Source organism: Pyxicephalus adspersus, chromosome 4, assembly GCF_032062135.1.
Source record: "Pyxicephalus adspersus chromosome 4, UCB_Pads_2.0, whole genome shotgun sequence".
NCBI lineage: Eukaryota > Metazoa > Chordata > Amphibia > Anura > Pyxicephalidae > Pyxicephalus > Pyxicephalus adspersus.
In genome coordinates this window covers 95,741,518-95,756,512 of record NC_092861.1, presented here as the reverse complement: position 1 = coordinate 95,756,512, position 14,995 = coordinate 95,741,518, and the positions used below count along the sequence as shown (strand labels likewise).

Here is a 14,995-nt window from a genome sequence, read left to right as displayed (position 1 = left end):
ATGAAATTTTGCATATGCTGTAGATCAAGGGTGCCCAAAACGTTGATCATGATCTAGTGGTCGATCGCAAAGGCAACGCTAGTTGATCACGGAGCCCTGCCTCACACCTCCCTGCTGTTTCACAGCAGCTCTGCTATGCATCTATAGGGATGCTGGGGATGTCTTTCTGTGTGTGTGAGAAGGCTTGTGTGATAGTTGGGAGTGGGTAGGGAGGCAGAGAGGGCGGAAGGGCAGACTGAGGTGAGCAGTGCTGGTCGGCCCAGTCAATTCAGGCTCGGTGTCAGGGTTCAATTAAAGAGATACCTTTGTACAGATTAGCAGTTCTTTTTCTTGTGCAGCATGTCATTCTCCTATGACAGGTGAACTGTAGCTTTCCTGTCAATATGGTCTTGTAGTGCAATGTCTGTACAATGTTCTGCCTTTCAATGTCTCATTGGCTTTAGTCACTTCTGTGTTATACTCGGTATATATAAATAAAAATGTTTAGCCTTTTTTTTCTGTTGGTAGATCATTTTGACTTGGTCATTTTAAAAGTAGCTTGCCAACCAAAAAAGTGTGGGCACCCCTGCTGTAGATACTAAGAGTATACACTAAACTGCTCATGTGTACATTCTAACAAATTTTGTGAGCAGGCAGGTAAAATGCATCTCTGAACAAGTTTTAAGTTGAAGAAAAGGACCACCAAGGTTATGTTCTCTGGAATATTGCATGTGCCATGCGCAACACAGAAAAGGCAAAGGGAGCTTAGACAGCTAACTGCATGGCTTAAGTCCTGGTGCAAATAGGAAGGGTTTGGGTTCATAGAGCACTGGGCTGACTTTTCATTGGGGTACAACTTGTATGTCAGAGATGGTCTGCACCTAAATTAAAGGGGGTCTGCTGTGCTAGGGGAAAGATTTGCTATCTTGCATTTTTAAGCCACTGCATAAGAATATACAAATTATTCATAGCATGTGTATGTGGCATGCTAGTTCAATACCATATGTGTAAAAGAGAAAGATCTTCATCCATAGTCAGCTGTCATTAACAAGCATGAGGTATACACAGTCACTTGAGATTTTATTGTTGCTTTTGTTGAATTCAGAAAAGAATGTAAGTAATAAGTATATGTGTGTATATGTATATCAGCAAATGTAAAGTGTATATTAGGTCTTTTTTTGTAGTACTAGATATAGAACAGGACATAATATACAGTACAGCTGTGAAATAGTCACCACTGAACTGCTATTTCTTTTCCATGACAAATACCTATTAAGCAGTCAGAGCAAACTCTCATTAAAACCTCTGACATTACCCTTAGGGCAAGTGAAAAGAGAGCAGTAATTGCTGAATTGCATATGAAAATTATAGTTTTATTGTCCGTACAACTGAAGACTTAACTCCAGCTCCCATTTCAGTCAGCTTTGCCATAAAGAGGGTATTCTTTGACAGTACAAAAAAGCACAGTACACCATTGTAATGTAACGAACAGTCACTGCCTATGTATTCGATAGGCTTGTTCACTACAGTACTAACAGTGAAATGGCCCTGAAGATTTCATTTTAGCAGCTGTAAAAAAAAGACAGATATAAACAAGAGAAAAAAATGTTTCAGATGGCTATACAATTTTTGAAGAACACAGCCTTCATTTTCAATCAGTAATCCTATTATATTTAGTTAAGCAGACAGGATTCATAGGTAGGGACCATATATTTTATATTAATAAAAGCATCTTCTCCTCCGTGGCGCTCAAAAGCTTCCAGTGTTTCCTGAATTAGGTCACCAATGTTTTCACGTTTTTGCTGGCTGTAGTCAATGCCATCCCCTGAATTCACTGTAAAGAAAGAATAGAAATTATTAGATTCCAAATTTATTTTTTTATGGATTGCTATTTTTTTGTCTGTGTGATGTTTTTCACTTTATTACAGCTTGAAGCTTTAAGAAATATTGCTATATGTATCTATGTGCCTATCTTTGCATATACTTTTTGGTGAAGTGGCCCTTGTCTAAAACTATACATGGAGAGTGTAAGTGTAGTAGTGTGACTGCAAGGAAGGCTCGTAAGCTATACTAGGGGGGTAACTGATGTGAATAGTTTCCTATAGTCCGTAAAGTGACATTGAATAGTTTGTTCTAAAATATAAATGTGCATGTTGGCCACAACACAAACACATACTAAAAGCTATTACAAAAAACTTAAAGCTGATAAAAACATATAGAAAATGGAAATGTTTCACACAGCAACCACATCAAACTAATTAGTAATTCCTATTTTAGAATAAAATTATTGAAAGGCACTGATTGCATATTGAGCATAGTACAGTTTTTATACATTCCTTACAGTGTTACAAATCAGTGCCAAAATCACAATTTCGCAGAAAGGAATGCTTTGTTAAACTGCATTTTTAACTCGATGCTTAATTAATAAAAGTGCTGAATCAGCTTTATCTTCAACTTAAATGTATTGGAATAGAGGTCAAACAACACATGGGTGAAATGAAAGCATTTCTCTTCATGAAGATCAACACAAAAGCCACATCTGTATTTTTTATTGTGGTGCAAGTGGTATTACATGTAACAGCATTGTAGTACCTTGTCATAAAGGTGTAAATTGGCCCCTAAGGTTTTGTACATAAAAGTGTTAAAAGCAGATGGTCTCTCTGCTATTTGCAGAGCAGCCCCACAAATACCTGAACAAATGCAGTGGATCTTATGACACACACATTAAGCTGCTCTAGATTCCACAGATGCATTTGCTTCTTTTTCTTCTCCCAAACTGACAATGCAATTCATTCTAAGAGCTTGTATAAATGTCTGTCTTATCAAATGCAGACAAAATGCAGTTATTGACAAAAAGAATACTTGTGACTTTTTTGCTTGCACAATCCAAAGGCACCTTTATTGCACCTGTTGTGCCCAAAAATAAAATTTAATGCAAAATAAATCAAATCAAAAGCAGCCTTTAAAATGTCATCTACACAACTCCATGAAACATAGTCTATAGGAGCCCATTAACACGATTACTCTAATATTTGCTAAATTAATTTTACAGCCTTTATTTTGAATGGTTCTTGAACTTAAACATTATAATATTCCACACCTTCCATAAAGAGAAAATGTCTTAACATTGCAAATTTTAAAATACTATATGCAGAATTTTTACATAGCTTGTTGCTGATATATTTCATCAATTTCCTATTGCTTAACTGAATTAGACCAAACTTAACTACTGTGATCTTCTGACTTAAAAAAAACATTGAAAACATGTTGTATCATATTTAATATTCAAAATGCATTTGTAAAGTTTTTCAAAGTAACCCACAACTAAGGAGGGCAACCAAAAAATCAATACTAATCATATTGAGAGCACAACAATGAGACATAATTTCCTTTTTATTTGCATTTCCTTTTGTTTTAAAAGGATCAAAACCTTTTGCAAATTAAGCTGTATACAAGGTGATATGTCAGTGTACTATCATTACAAATACATGAACATCCTTCTTTGTATTTTTACTTATAGGTTTAATTTGTTTAAGAGTGTCAGTAGTGGTTATAGTATATTATGGATATTTATAGGACTGAGTGCCAACCCTTGTTCAATAAATGAAGGAATAAAAGGAAAAGAGAAAGCAGGGTCTTTTTAGGCACTTTAACATAATAAATTCAACTTACAACAAAAAAGAGTGCTTAGACCAATAAAAAATCTTTTTGTTGTAAGTTGAATTTATTATGTTAAAGTGCCTCTTGGGGCTAATTTGATACTGTTTGGACCACAAGAAAAGATTGTGACCAATTTTTGAAACTGTTAAGTTTTCGCTGTTTATATTTGTTATTGTTTATTGAAAATACAACACAAATTTATTTTTATGCCTAAGAAGACCCTGCTTCCTCTTTTCCTTTGAATCCTTAATTTATTTTTACTTATAGATGTCAAGGTAAGCTCCCATAAGTCTGCCTATTGATTTTACATCTTTTTATGTCCGTGCATCTTACACCAATAACACATATATTAAAATCAATCAATATGTTCAGAATGTTTGGATCCTCAAACATGATGTAGATAAGGATATTTTCATGTGTGTGAATCAAGGCTGGAAAGGACTTAGGGGATTTCCTGGCTTAAAAAATCTGCTGACTGTGTCCTTGGGTCTTTGTATTGCTGATCTTTTATACAGTCAATTGAATTATTTTCAAAATGACTGAAGTGTTTTAAACAGCAAACATACCTGTGTATATTATGGATTGATAATAAACCTAAAAACATCAGTTATTGCTCACCAACTGCATTGTTTTTCTTTCTCTATTCATATAATTTGTGCAATATTGGTATTTATCAGAGTGGGTTTAGAGGCTAATTCTCAAGCTTAAAGCAAAAAGTGAATCCAAAACATTTTAATATGCTATTTTAAAGAAAATAGTAATTGTACCTAAACATTACCCTCACAATTGTACCCCTTGCTTTGCTCCTAGCAGTGTACTTCCTTGTATGTGAAGGTGTCTAGGCAAAAAAAGCCAAGGCTCATACACACAGGACAGTGGTTGTACATGGATGCACTGGCATGATGTTTCAAAATGCCCTAATGCGCAAAATTCCCCAGTTGAAATTTTTTGACTTAAAGAATGCAGAAAATAAAAATGTAGATATGACAGATAGGATACTGAGATGTGGGCAATTAAGATAACAAAGCATTCTGAAGATGACATTGTCATTCCATTGATGCATTCTTGCTCTATGAGAAGAAAGTCTGCGATGGTTGGGGTCAGAAATAGTAGCTAAACATTTTAGGTTTGGATCTATGTTTTAAAGGTTTTAAAAACACCAGATGGAACACCAGATTGAGATATGCCTGGATGAAATACAAAATCCTAGGGTAGGTAGGTTGTGCAATTTTTTGCTAGAATGCACTTTAAATTTGTGCTTAATTTTTTGTTTTGTCCACAGCCAGTGCTGACGTTTTTCTGCCTTTTCCAAATTCCTGTTTCCTATCATTGATTTCTTAAAGAGCAATGTTTACAAGTTTTGTGAGAATAAGTAGACACATCACATTTACAAAATAATTTCCTGCTGCTGGATATGTATGAGAAGGTTCTCATCAAGAAATTAGTAATATCAGAATTTTTCACTGCTTAAGCTGTAAAAATATCTACTATCCAAGTCAGGTAACACAATATTATTTTATTTTCAATTATGTATATACTACTGTGTGTAGCTGGCCAGCTAAAACCTGTCCTAGGTTATTAGTGCAGTATATTCTGTATACACCTAAACCTGCCAATAACCCCACTATACAGCTTATATGTTCATATGTTTAAGCTAGACGCAGAGTTATCACTGTATTTTATGGTTGTGAATGTTTATAACAGTTATATACATGCATTTTGTTAACATAGACAGAAAAGGAAAATATACCTTTAAGAGTCATTGGCGAGTGTACGCGCATACTCGAGTCCGGACCGCGGTAATCCGCGATCGATGGCCACGCGTACGTTCGCGCTTCCAGCGAGCGCGGATTTCATTGATGAATCAGGGGCAATATCTAGCTAGAATATAAGCCAATCACAGTGAGTCTTACACTATGCAGAGGCCTCAACCAATCACAACCAGCCTTACACTGTGTTCATGGGGAAATTCCCTAGCAAACCATGCTGCATTCAGCGTGCTAACAGAGAGAGAGAGAACAGCCAGAGTTCCAGTCAGAGAGTTTCATAGAAGTAGACAAAAGGCCAAAAAGTTCCACCATAAACAGCATAAACAGCATAAATAGCATAAACAGCATTATCAGCATAAACAACAAACAGCATTATTACCTTCATCAGCATCATTATCATTATCTTCAACAGTATCATTATTATCCTCATCAGCAGTATCATCACCAGTATCAGTATCATAAACAAACCAGCAAACAAACTAACCAACTTCAACATTTTGTGATATCTCATTCAACATATGTTTGTACATAGACTTTCTGCTGCAGAATCAGCAGTGTTATATGAATAAAGTTTGAAGTTAATAAAGAAGTTATCTAAAGTATTTGGTGTGCTCTTTAAACCTACTACTTTTATGGAACTGTATTAGAGGAATTATAGAGTAAAGACAGTCTGATCGGACTAAAGAGAAACAGAAATCATAATTTTTCTAATGCCACAGCGCACAAGGCACCTCATGGTGCTGCGCCTGCCACACTGTGAGTGCAGACTGGTGCTGACACAAAGATTTCAAAAGTGTATGGTCAGTATGCCTTCTTAATGGCTACCACATGGCCCCTACTCACCAAAATAGAGACAGCATGGCAAGTTTTATAGTTCAGTGCATGCAGCAAATAATGGAAGCTTCGTGTTGGTTTGTGCCATTGTATATTTAAAGTACATTTATAGGGAGGGTTCATCTTCTGGGCTTACACCAACAAACCCCCACCACCACCGCTGGCCCTAATGCACTATTAACATCACATTACTGCTACAAAAATATTAGGAAATAAAAATCTTTTGGCCTAAACACAAACACCATCAACCATTAAAATACAAGAAGTACTCATTTATATACCAAAGGATCAAAAGTTCAGGTATATTAACTTACTACTATTTAAGCATTGTTCCTGACTGTAGTCCACCTATGTATTCACTTTACACCACTTTAGACCTTTCTTCTAGATATGAGCGATGGTACAAATGTAGACTTGTTGGTTGCTGGATTTCCCTGTGCTTGAATCGTCTGATGTGCACCAAGTGGTCAGCAGCATGTCAATGCATAATAACTTCCCACCATAAAAAATACAGCTGTCTCGTGGTGTGCGTATCTACCTCAAAGCACTAGAATCATTTGGATCTGGGTGAACACACTGTCATATTAAGAGTGTTTATACAAGCTTTATTACATGCTATGCTGATTCAAATGCATCCTTAAGAGATAACAAAATGATCAATCATTAATTAAGCTCAGGCTGCTGAATATAAAATACATGAGGCATGTGAAAGAATAAAGTGGAAGAATAAGATTGTACAGAGCTCTGTGCAAAGAAACGGGTTTGGACTTTAGACTGTATTACAGTTAAAAATATAACCCTTTAAGGCTGTCTTACTAGCGTGTGTATTAGTATGATACCTTAAGGGTGAACTCCAGCCTTACCTTTACTGTTATGCAGTGCTAGAGGCACCTCTGCTGTACTGAAATTGCTTATTTTGATTTCACAGCACACCGTGAGCTTGTTACTGTGTATATTATGAGCTTAAGCAAAGATAGACACAGTCTGTCTCATTTTTTGACTGACGGATGTAACTCTTCCAAAGAGCCAGCTACTACAACTACTGGAGAATCATGAGAATAGGAAAATAAAGGCAGACTGCTGTGATGTTTTCAGTAAACTATGTACAGTACCTTTCTGACACCTGTTATCAGCCACCATCTGCCTTTTTTGCATTGTCAAACAGCCTGTGTTGACATCAGTAGGTCTAACAAAAGACATTTATTGAAAATGAAAAAGTTTTAGTCAATCATCTTACTAGAGTGTTAATGAAGGGAAAGGGAGTAATATATGCAGATTATAGTTAAGCTTCAAGTATACATCTGCAAATAGATCTTAGCTACATCTTACTACCTCCTTTCACCCAGTTACAGTACTTATTCTCTGGTATATATTCCTGTAAAAATTACCATCACCATCAGAAGAGCACTTAAGCATCCTATTGGGATTCAGACATTTTTAGAGGTGCCCAATTGAGGGCTCCATCTTGCTTAGCAGTAACCCCATGTGATTTCCTTTGTATCCACCTTAATATTACTCATTTGCCCCTTTCAGGCCTATGCATCCAAACAGGCTGCACTGCACTACTAAATTTAAAATTTCACATCTCACATGTAAAATTATCTTTTTTTTTATTTACAATTCTATAGTTTTTCATTTCTAACTCAGTGTTTTGTATTAGGTTACCTATTTACTATGGGTGTAATGCTTAAAATTTGTACTTCACCTCAAAAGCAGTAGTTTCTGTAGTTTGGGCTCACAGAAACAAAAATGTGCTTTTGATGACATGACACACAGCTACCAATCCATGTGAATAATTAATAACTAAAGATTTGTCAGTGCCATTCTATTTTTGTTTGAGCAGAGAATGCTTTAAAGCTAAATTGAATGGAAAAAAGGAGAACCCAGACAATGAAAGTTAGGTTATATAGTGAAACAATTCTTAAAGACTGTTATCATAGATATTATCTTGGTTTCTTGAAGCATCTATCACTTAAAAAACAATCTGTTTTTGTCTACCTCTCAGCTATAATAGTCAGCACTGCACTAAAGTCACCCGCCAGGTGCAATACCTGGTTATCTCTTCTTGTTACTGAAATTAGCAAATATGCCAGCCCATCGTGAGATAATTAGGGATGAGTTCAGTGAAAGAATACAATGACTTCACTAGAAGATAAATGAATCACATTGATTTGTTCAGAATACCTAATGTTAAGTATGTAGTCATCATCTTTACTTTAAAGAAAATTAATACTGATATAGAAAGAATTTCCGATATGTCTTAGATGTTTAACTTCATATTGGAGCACCATGCAGAAAAAAAGTACCTAGGAGCAAAATGTGACATATAAACATAAAATTGCTTTGAAGATGCATATAGGGGTCCTCAATATGAAGGTAATAATCAGTGAACAGGGGAGGCTGAACAATTTACAGTATGTTAAAAAAAATGGAAAACCATATATAGAATAACCATTCCTACTGTTACCACCACTCTGTGTTTTACACTATTGAATATACATGAACTAAATTTCCAGGATTAAATTATTTTTAATTTAATTCTCAATGTGTGGTAACTACCTGCCCAATAAAGCTCTCTGCGATAAGAGAAATAAAGCAAAAAATACTTTTTTAGAAGGTGCAAAGAAAGTACTCAGAAATGTATATCTATATATATGTTTTTATTAAAGAAACAGAATTAGTCTTTAAAGCAGAACTAAACACAAAATACTAAAAGGAATCACAATGAGGTAGAGGTTTTTGACAGGGGAAATAGGCAAAGTCTTGTTTGCCAGTAAACCTTTTTGCTTGCTTCTGGTGGCTACAAAATCTGCACCATGCACTGTAAAACTGGAAATAGACCAAGAAGCCAGAAGTATATCAGAGGCTGGCCAATGGCCAAGGGGATCGAGGTGAACATAGAAGACTAAGCGGCATGAGGGGGAGGGGGGTTTGGGTTTAGCGAATGCAAAAAAAAAAAAAAAGATGTGTGCCATCATTAGCACCACCACCACCACCAATGTGGGTTTAGTTCCACTTTAGATTTTATTCTTAAAGTCTTCATCTATAAAATCTCTAAAATTACCTAAATGGTAGCAGGTATTGTAATAAGTATGTTTTAGGTCAGGCTTGGCAATTGACTTTTAGTTCCCCTTGCTGATCTAATTGTTTCTATCACTTTAAAATCTAATACTAAAAATAGAAATTTTGCTGCGAATAGGCACATTTACAAAAAAAGGCCACAAACAAATGGTAATCATTATATATAGGCAATTATGTAAGTTTGTATGTGTAAGTATGTGTATACATAATAATATATAATGTGTGTACTGTTGTGTAAATATATATTATTGGTCCGCGAAACGCGTCAACAACTTATAACCCATTGATTGGGTGCTTGCCCAGGAGATATTGTTTGTATGACATGTTTTTATTCTTAAAGATGGTTGTTATAATGATGATATTGAAACAAAAGTTTTTAGCTATATTTTATTTAAATTTAGTCTGGCCTTAAAAGTCTCACAAAATCTTCTCCTTTCTCCAATGTTTCTTGTGACATAGCTGACATAGGTCTTGCTTTCTCCTTTATTTTCTGGAATATGATATTTGCTCTAGTCAGTAAATAAAAACAGGAGCCCAAAAAGGTTAGGTAAAAGATAAACTAACACTGGTTGGAAATGACTGTGTCACGTCCCTATACAACTACTACAAGACACAATGCTATTTGCAGTAACATTTCTGTCAAATGTCTCAATGACGCTGAAACACATGGAGAAGTTTTACGAATGATGCAAGTCAAGTACAAATACACTTGTGATTTGCTCCTGAAACAAATACATTGAAATCTAGCCAGTATGACAGCTGTTATCACTATTTTCCATTCCCTGGAAATACTAGCCAGGATCAAACAAAATCCTTGCCTACTTCAAATTTTTTTATTGAAGTACTAATATGAAAACAAAACAATTGTGTTTTTTTTTCCGCATTGACAAAAAACAGCAGGTGATTTATTAAATCTTTGAAAAAAAGGGAATTGATATTTTTATCTGAGTTGGTGAGCATTTTTATTGCTGTAATAATAACGTAAAACTTTCAAAATTGTTTGTGCAGCTAAGAAAGATCAATAATAAAACAAAGTGGAGCTGAATAATGTTACATGAAGAGGCTCCACTGAAACAACCACAAATAAGCTCAGCAATATATGTGCACACTAAAATATAATTTAAAGCGGTAGCACACTTCATAGCAAGAATTTTCTAAACAAGTTACTTTTCTTTGTAATTTATTTCCTTCTACAGCTTTTTCATTCAGATCTAATTTTTTGCATTAGTGAATATCTATACCAAAACTGAATAGCAGAACTATATATATATATATATATATATATATATATATATGTATATGCATTATGTGTATATGTGATTATCAAGCAAAAAATCAGTGTTGTTCACACAGTGCCAAGTACCCAATAATTGGTCTTTTCAGAATTAAACATGTTCATTTTTGCATGCATTTTTTTTATATCAAATAATAACAAAATAGGAAAATGAAAGGACATACAAGTACAAACACACAAGTACAGAAATTCTTATCTTGTTCAGGTTCAATTGGTATAGAAAGCACTAAAAGTGATAAATTGGATAGCAGTCTAATAGCAGACTATTAGTCTTCAAAAGTAAAAGTTTGTATTGACAACCACCATGTTTTCTTCTCAATAGTTGTTCTGGGTACTTCTGAATCAGCTAGCAATAATTGCTAAACCTAATAGATACTTTTTTTTTTTACAACTAATCTGGAAACTACTATAGGTAGCAAAAACAATACAAAATTGAAAATATAGTAGTAGCTCCTGTATGTAACATATGTAACATGGTAGTGTTATTTATATCACAAAGTAGTACTTTTAGCACAGGTGCTTGTACAAGCTGGAGTTCTTCTTTGATAAGGGACACGATATGGTTACATTACACTGGGTAACAATTTTGAACAAATTTTTTTGTTGACTTCAATTTGTAAACTTATTTACACTAAAATAGGTATGCTGAGTCTGAAAGTGCAGTTAGTTTTCTTCTATTACGTCAGTTCCTTTTCTCTACTGCTTATATTAATGCAATTATTTTTCTACTTACACACATATTATCTTTGAGATCATGTCTGGCTCTGCTGTTTCTCGTCTTAAGTGCCTAAACAACCCTGATTCATTTTGTTATATCTGTGGCAGTTTGACTATTCCCAGTTAAAGGGCCAACATCAGCACATTTGTAGAGCAAGCCTATTTGGCATATTAAAAGTTAAACTTGGTGATCAAGATAAGTCGTAGGCCCCTTATAAGGTGTGCAGTGTGTTGAGGGTTTACGGATGCGGACAAAGGGAACACATGATAAGATGCCATTTGGTATACCTATGGTTCGGCGAGAGCCGCAAGATCATTTCAGTGACTGTTAGTTACTTTTGTATAGTGAAAACTTCAGGATATAACAAGAAAAATAAATGTAACATAGAGTATCCTAGTCTACCATTGGCTATACGCTCAGTGGCTCATTCATATGAAATCCCGGGGCCCGTTTTCGTTACACTACCCTCTCTTGAAGAACATGATTATGGTGATGAACTAGGTGACAACAATGATGAAGAGTTTGAAATTGAAGAGGTCTCTGTTCGTAAGGAATTTGATCAGCATGAGTGATTTGGCACGTGATTTGGGACTATCGAAGAAGGCTTTAGAACTCCTAGCATCAAGACTGCATGAGAAAAACTTACTTGAAAAAGGAACATAGGCATTGTACTTTCGAACCAGAGAAATTGCATTTCTGCAGTAATTTAGAACTGACAGTGGCTTTGTGTATTGCCATAACATACCTGGTTTAATGGAGGAATTGGGAATTCCAATCCATAATTCAACTTAATGGTGATTCTTCATCAATAGCTCAAAGTGGAGCTTAAAGTGTGTCCTACTTCACAATAGCAATCAATTTGGGTCAGTCCAAAATTGGCCATTCAGTTTCTCTTTGTAAAGAATATGCAGACATGAAGAGAGTCATTAAGTTGTTGCAATATCACCAACACAATTGGGTCATCTTTGTTGACCTTAAAATGGTATGCTTTTTTCTTGGTCAAAGCTATTCATAGCCATTGTCAAAGACTTTCTTAGAAACACACAAGCAAATAACTACACAGAAATTGCCCAGAAATGTTTGGAGATCTTCAAAATGCTTGGTTGCAATATGAGCATCAAGTCTTTATGCAAAGTTAGAAAAGGCAAGATGTATTTTTATCAAAATGTAATTGATTTGTTATGACAAGCTACACACATCTTAAAACTGTTAATAAAAAATACTTTAAAATGCTTGTTGATAACTTTGGAGAGAAATGTGGTAACAGACACATGACTGGTTTTTAAATGAACAGATAGTTTAAATATTTCACCGCCATGTATGCTCAGCAGTGCCTGGATTTTATACCTGTCCCAAATCATGATTAACTAAACATACTTGTTAAAGGTCCAATATTTATTAATTCTTTTTTTTTTCTCAGTACTGTTTGTTAACTGAAAGAGAAAGGTCACTTCTCCAGTCAGAATACTTAATCGGAACATGAAGTTGCATGCTAAAGGAATGCTTTCAAAACCACAGATGAAAGTAGAGAAATGGCTGATAGATTGGGCAAATCACCAGAGATGAGCTTTGTGAATGCACAGACCCCAGACTGAACACTTGTGCTTGTGAAGGTTAAAGTACTGGCAGCAGTGGAAACATAAAACCGCTATTTATCTAGTAGCCAGGTATAGTGCAGACAGCTGCAATCTGAGTCTTGTTTCCAAGATATCTCCATATAACCTTAGCTGTGACCTCTGATGATCAACGACTTTTCCTTAGTACACATGTCATTTATTAAAAAATTAGCATGCTCACACTCTGAGGCATGTTTGTCTTTAATAAAAATAAAGACAGTAGGTGTCCATGAAATCATGAAATTACATGTCACTTTGCTATTACTCATAGCGCATAAAATTGCTATTATGCTCTCATGGCTAAATTTAGATGACAGATAAACTGTGTTCTTAGGAGTCATGTTTTGGCATGTTGGCATGCAGTTATATGTAATTAGATACCGGTGATGAGGTTGCTGATCTAAATAAAATAAATGTATATCTTTTCACAGTTACTTTTGAATGGCTAGTAAAGTCTATATGTTCTAGACAAAGAATGAGTCAGTGTCTAAGGCTTCCAGATAGGGTCCAGATATTAATATGCTATTACTGATGAAAACATAGCAGCTGATTAATTCCTATTGTGTCATAAAAAAAGGTGCAGAACGGAAATGCCTTGACACAGCATAGTTCAGTGCCTCCTGTGTATAGTGTTATCAGTAAATATTAAGGCTAACAATACTTATTGATTTTTATGCTGTTTTTTTCTTACTAATGTAACCCTGACTATATTATGATATTTATGTACAACTAAGGTAGCAGAAAGGCACAAAAAGATTTTCGTTCAATGATCAGTCATCTTTAAAAATAATATTTATACCATGAAAACAAAAAAGGTTTTTTTATGCAAAAAAAAAAAATATAAATGTGCAGTAGAAAAAAGCTAGGATTATATATTAGATTCATATTATAAAAGATAGGATTTCATGGCCAAATCATTATAGGGCTTGCTTTTTTTTATACTTAAGACAGTCTTTTATTCAAACCTTGTCAAAACAGACACAATTGCAGTACACTATTAATGTTATATATTAGAGGAACTTAACTATAAAAACATCTTCTGATTCTTCATAATTAGTTACATAGTAGGTCAAGCTGAAAAAAGTCTATCAAGTTCAACCACTAGGGAAATAAACATATCCCAGATATAAAACCCCATGGACATAGTTGGTCCAGAGGAAGGGAAAAAGAAACCCTGTTACAAATTGTTTCAACAGGGGAAAAAATTCCTTCCTGATTCCATAAGGCAATCGTATGTTCTCTGGATCAAGGGTCACTGTTATTTTTACTTTAAAGCCTTAATACCCAGTTATATTCTGTGCGTCTAGAAAAACATCCAGCAATTTTAAAGCAATCTATAGTAGTTGCTGAAACTACTTCCTGAGGGATGGATGTGGATGCAGTCCTTAAGCCAGTTCTCTTAACCATTTACAGATTGACTTTTCTAAGCCTTTTGACCGTAACTTGCTTATTAACCATCTGTGGTGCTTCATGTGAAGATATCTTTGCATATTGACAGTACTAAACTAGGGGTGGACTACTCCTAACATCAATAAATAAAAATGAAAACCACATTACCACCTTAGCATCTACCTCTGGATCTACTTTGTGTTTAAATATGGTTATCACTGAAAGTATTCTTTCAGTGTCTGATTGCTTTGTTTTTAGTTCAGTGAAAAAATCAGTGCCTTTGACCTCTTTCTTTTCTTTGACACTTTCTGTTGCTATAGGAGACCTCCATATGGATATTTTTTCTTGCATATAGTCCTAGTGACAAAGTTGTTTTATGGATAAAAACAGACTAGCCTTTGTCTAAGCTACTAAAAATGTGTTTTTATTATTAATAATATTATTAATAATAATATTTATTACTGTTTAAAGAAAATGTTTACTGTTTAAAGTTAAACTTCAGCCTTCTGTCTAGCACAGTTGTACAGGCTCCTCTTCTCTGAAATTTTTCAGGTGCCAGAGGGGGCAAAATATAAGTAGAATAAATATCAACTTCAACCCATGGTTTTTGAAAATTTGACTCTTGCATATTGGGATAGCATCGGTTCGGTTAAAG

The 14,995-nt window shown here is 34.8% G+C and overlaps 1 protein-coding gene across 1 annotated transcript in view; it reads right to left on the bottom strand.

Annotated features, from left to right (window-relative positions):
• Positions 1-1,331: 1,331 nt before the first annotated feature.
• The window catches only part of PACRG (parkin coregulated), a 364,259-nt gene continuing 350,595 nt past the window's right edge, over positions 1,332-14,995 (bottom strand). The window contains exon 5 of the mRNA XM_072409061.1: positions 1,332-1,813. Within this exon, the coding sequence (XP_072265162.1) occupies positions 1,653-1,813 (161 nt within the window). The 3' untranslated portion in view covers positions 1,332-1,652. The remainder of the gene's footprint in view (positions 1,814-14,995) is intronic.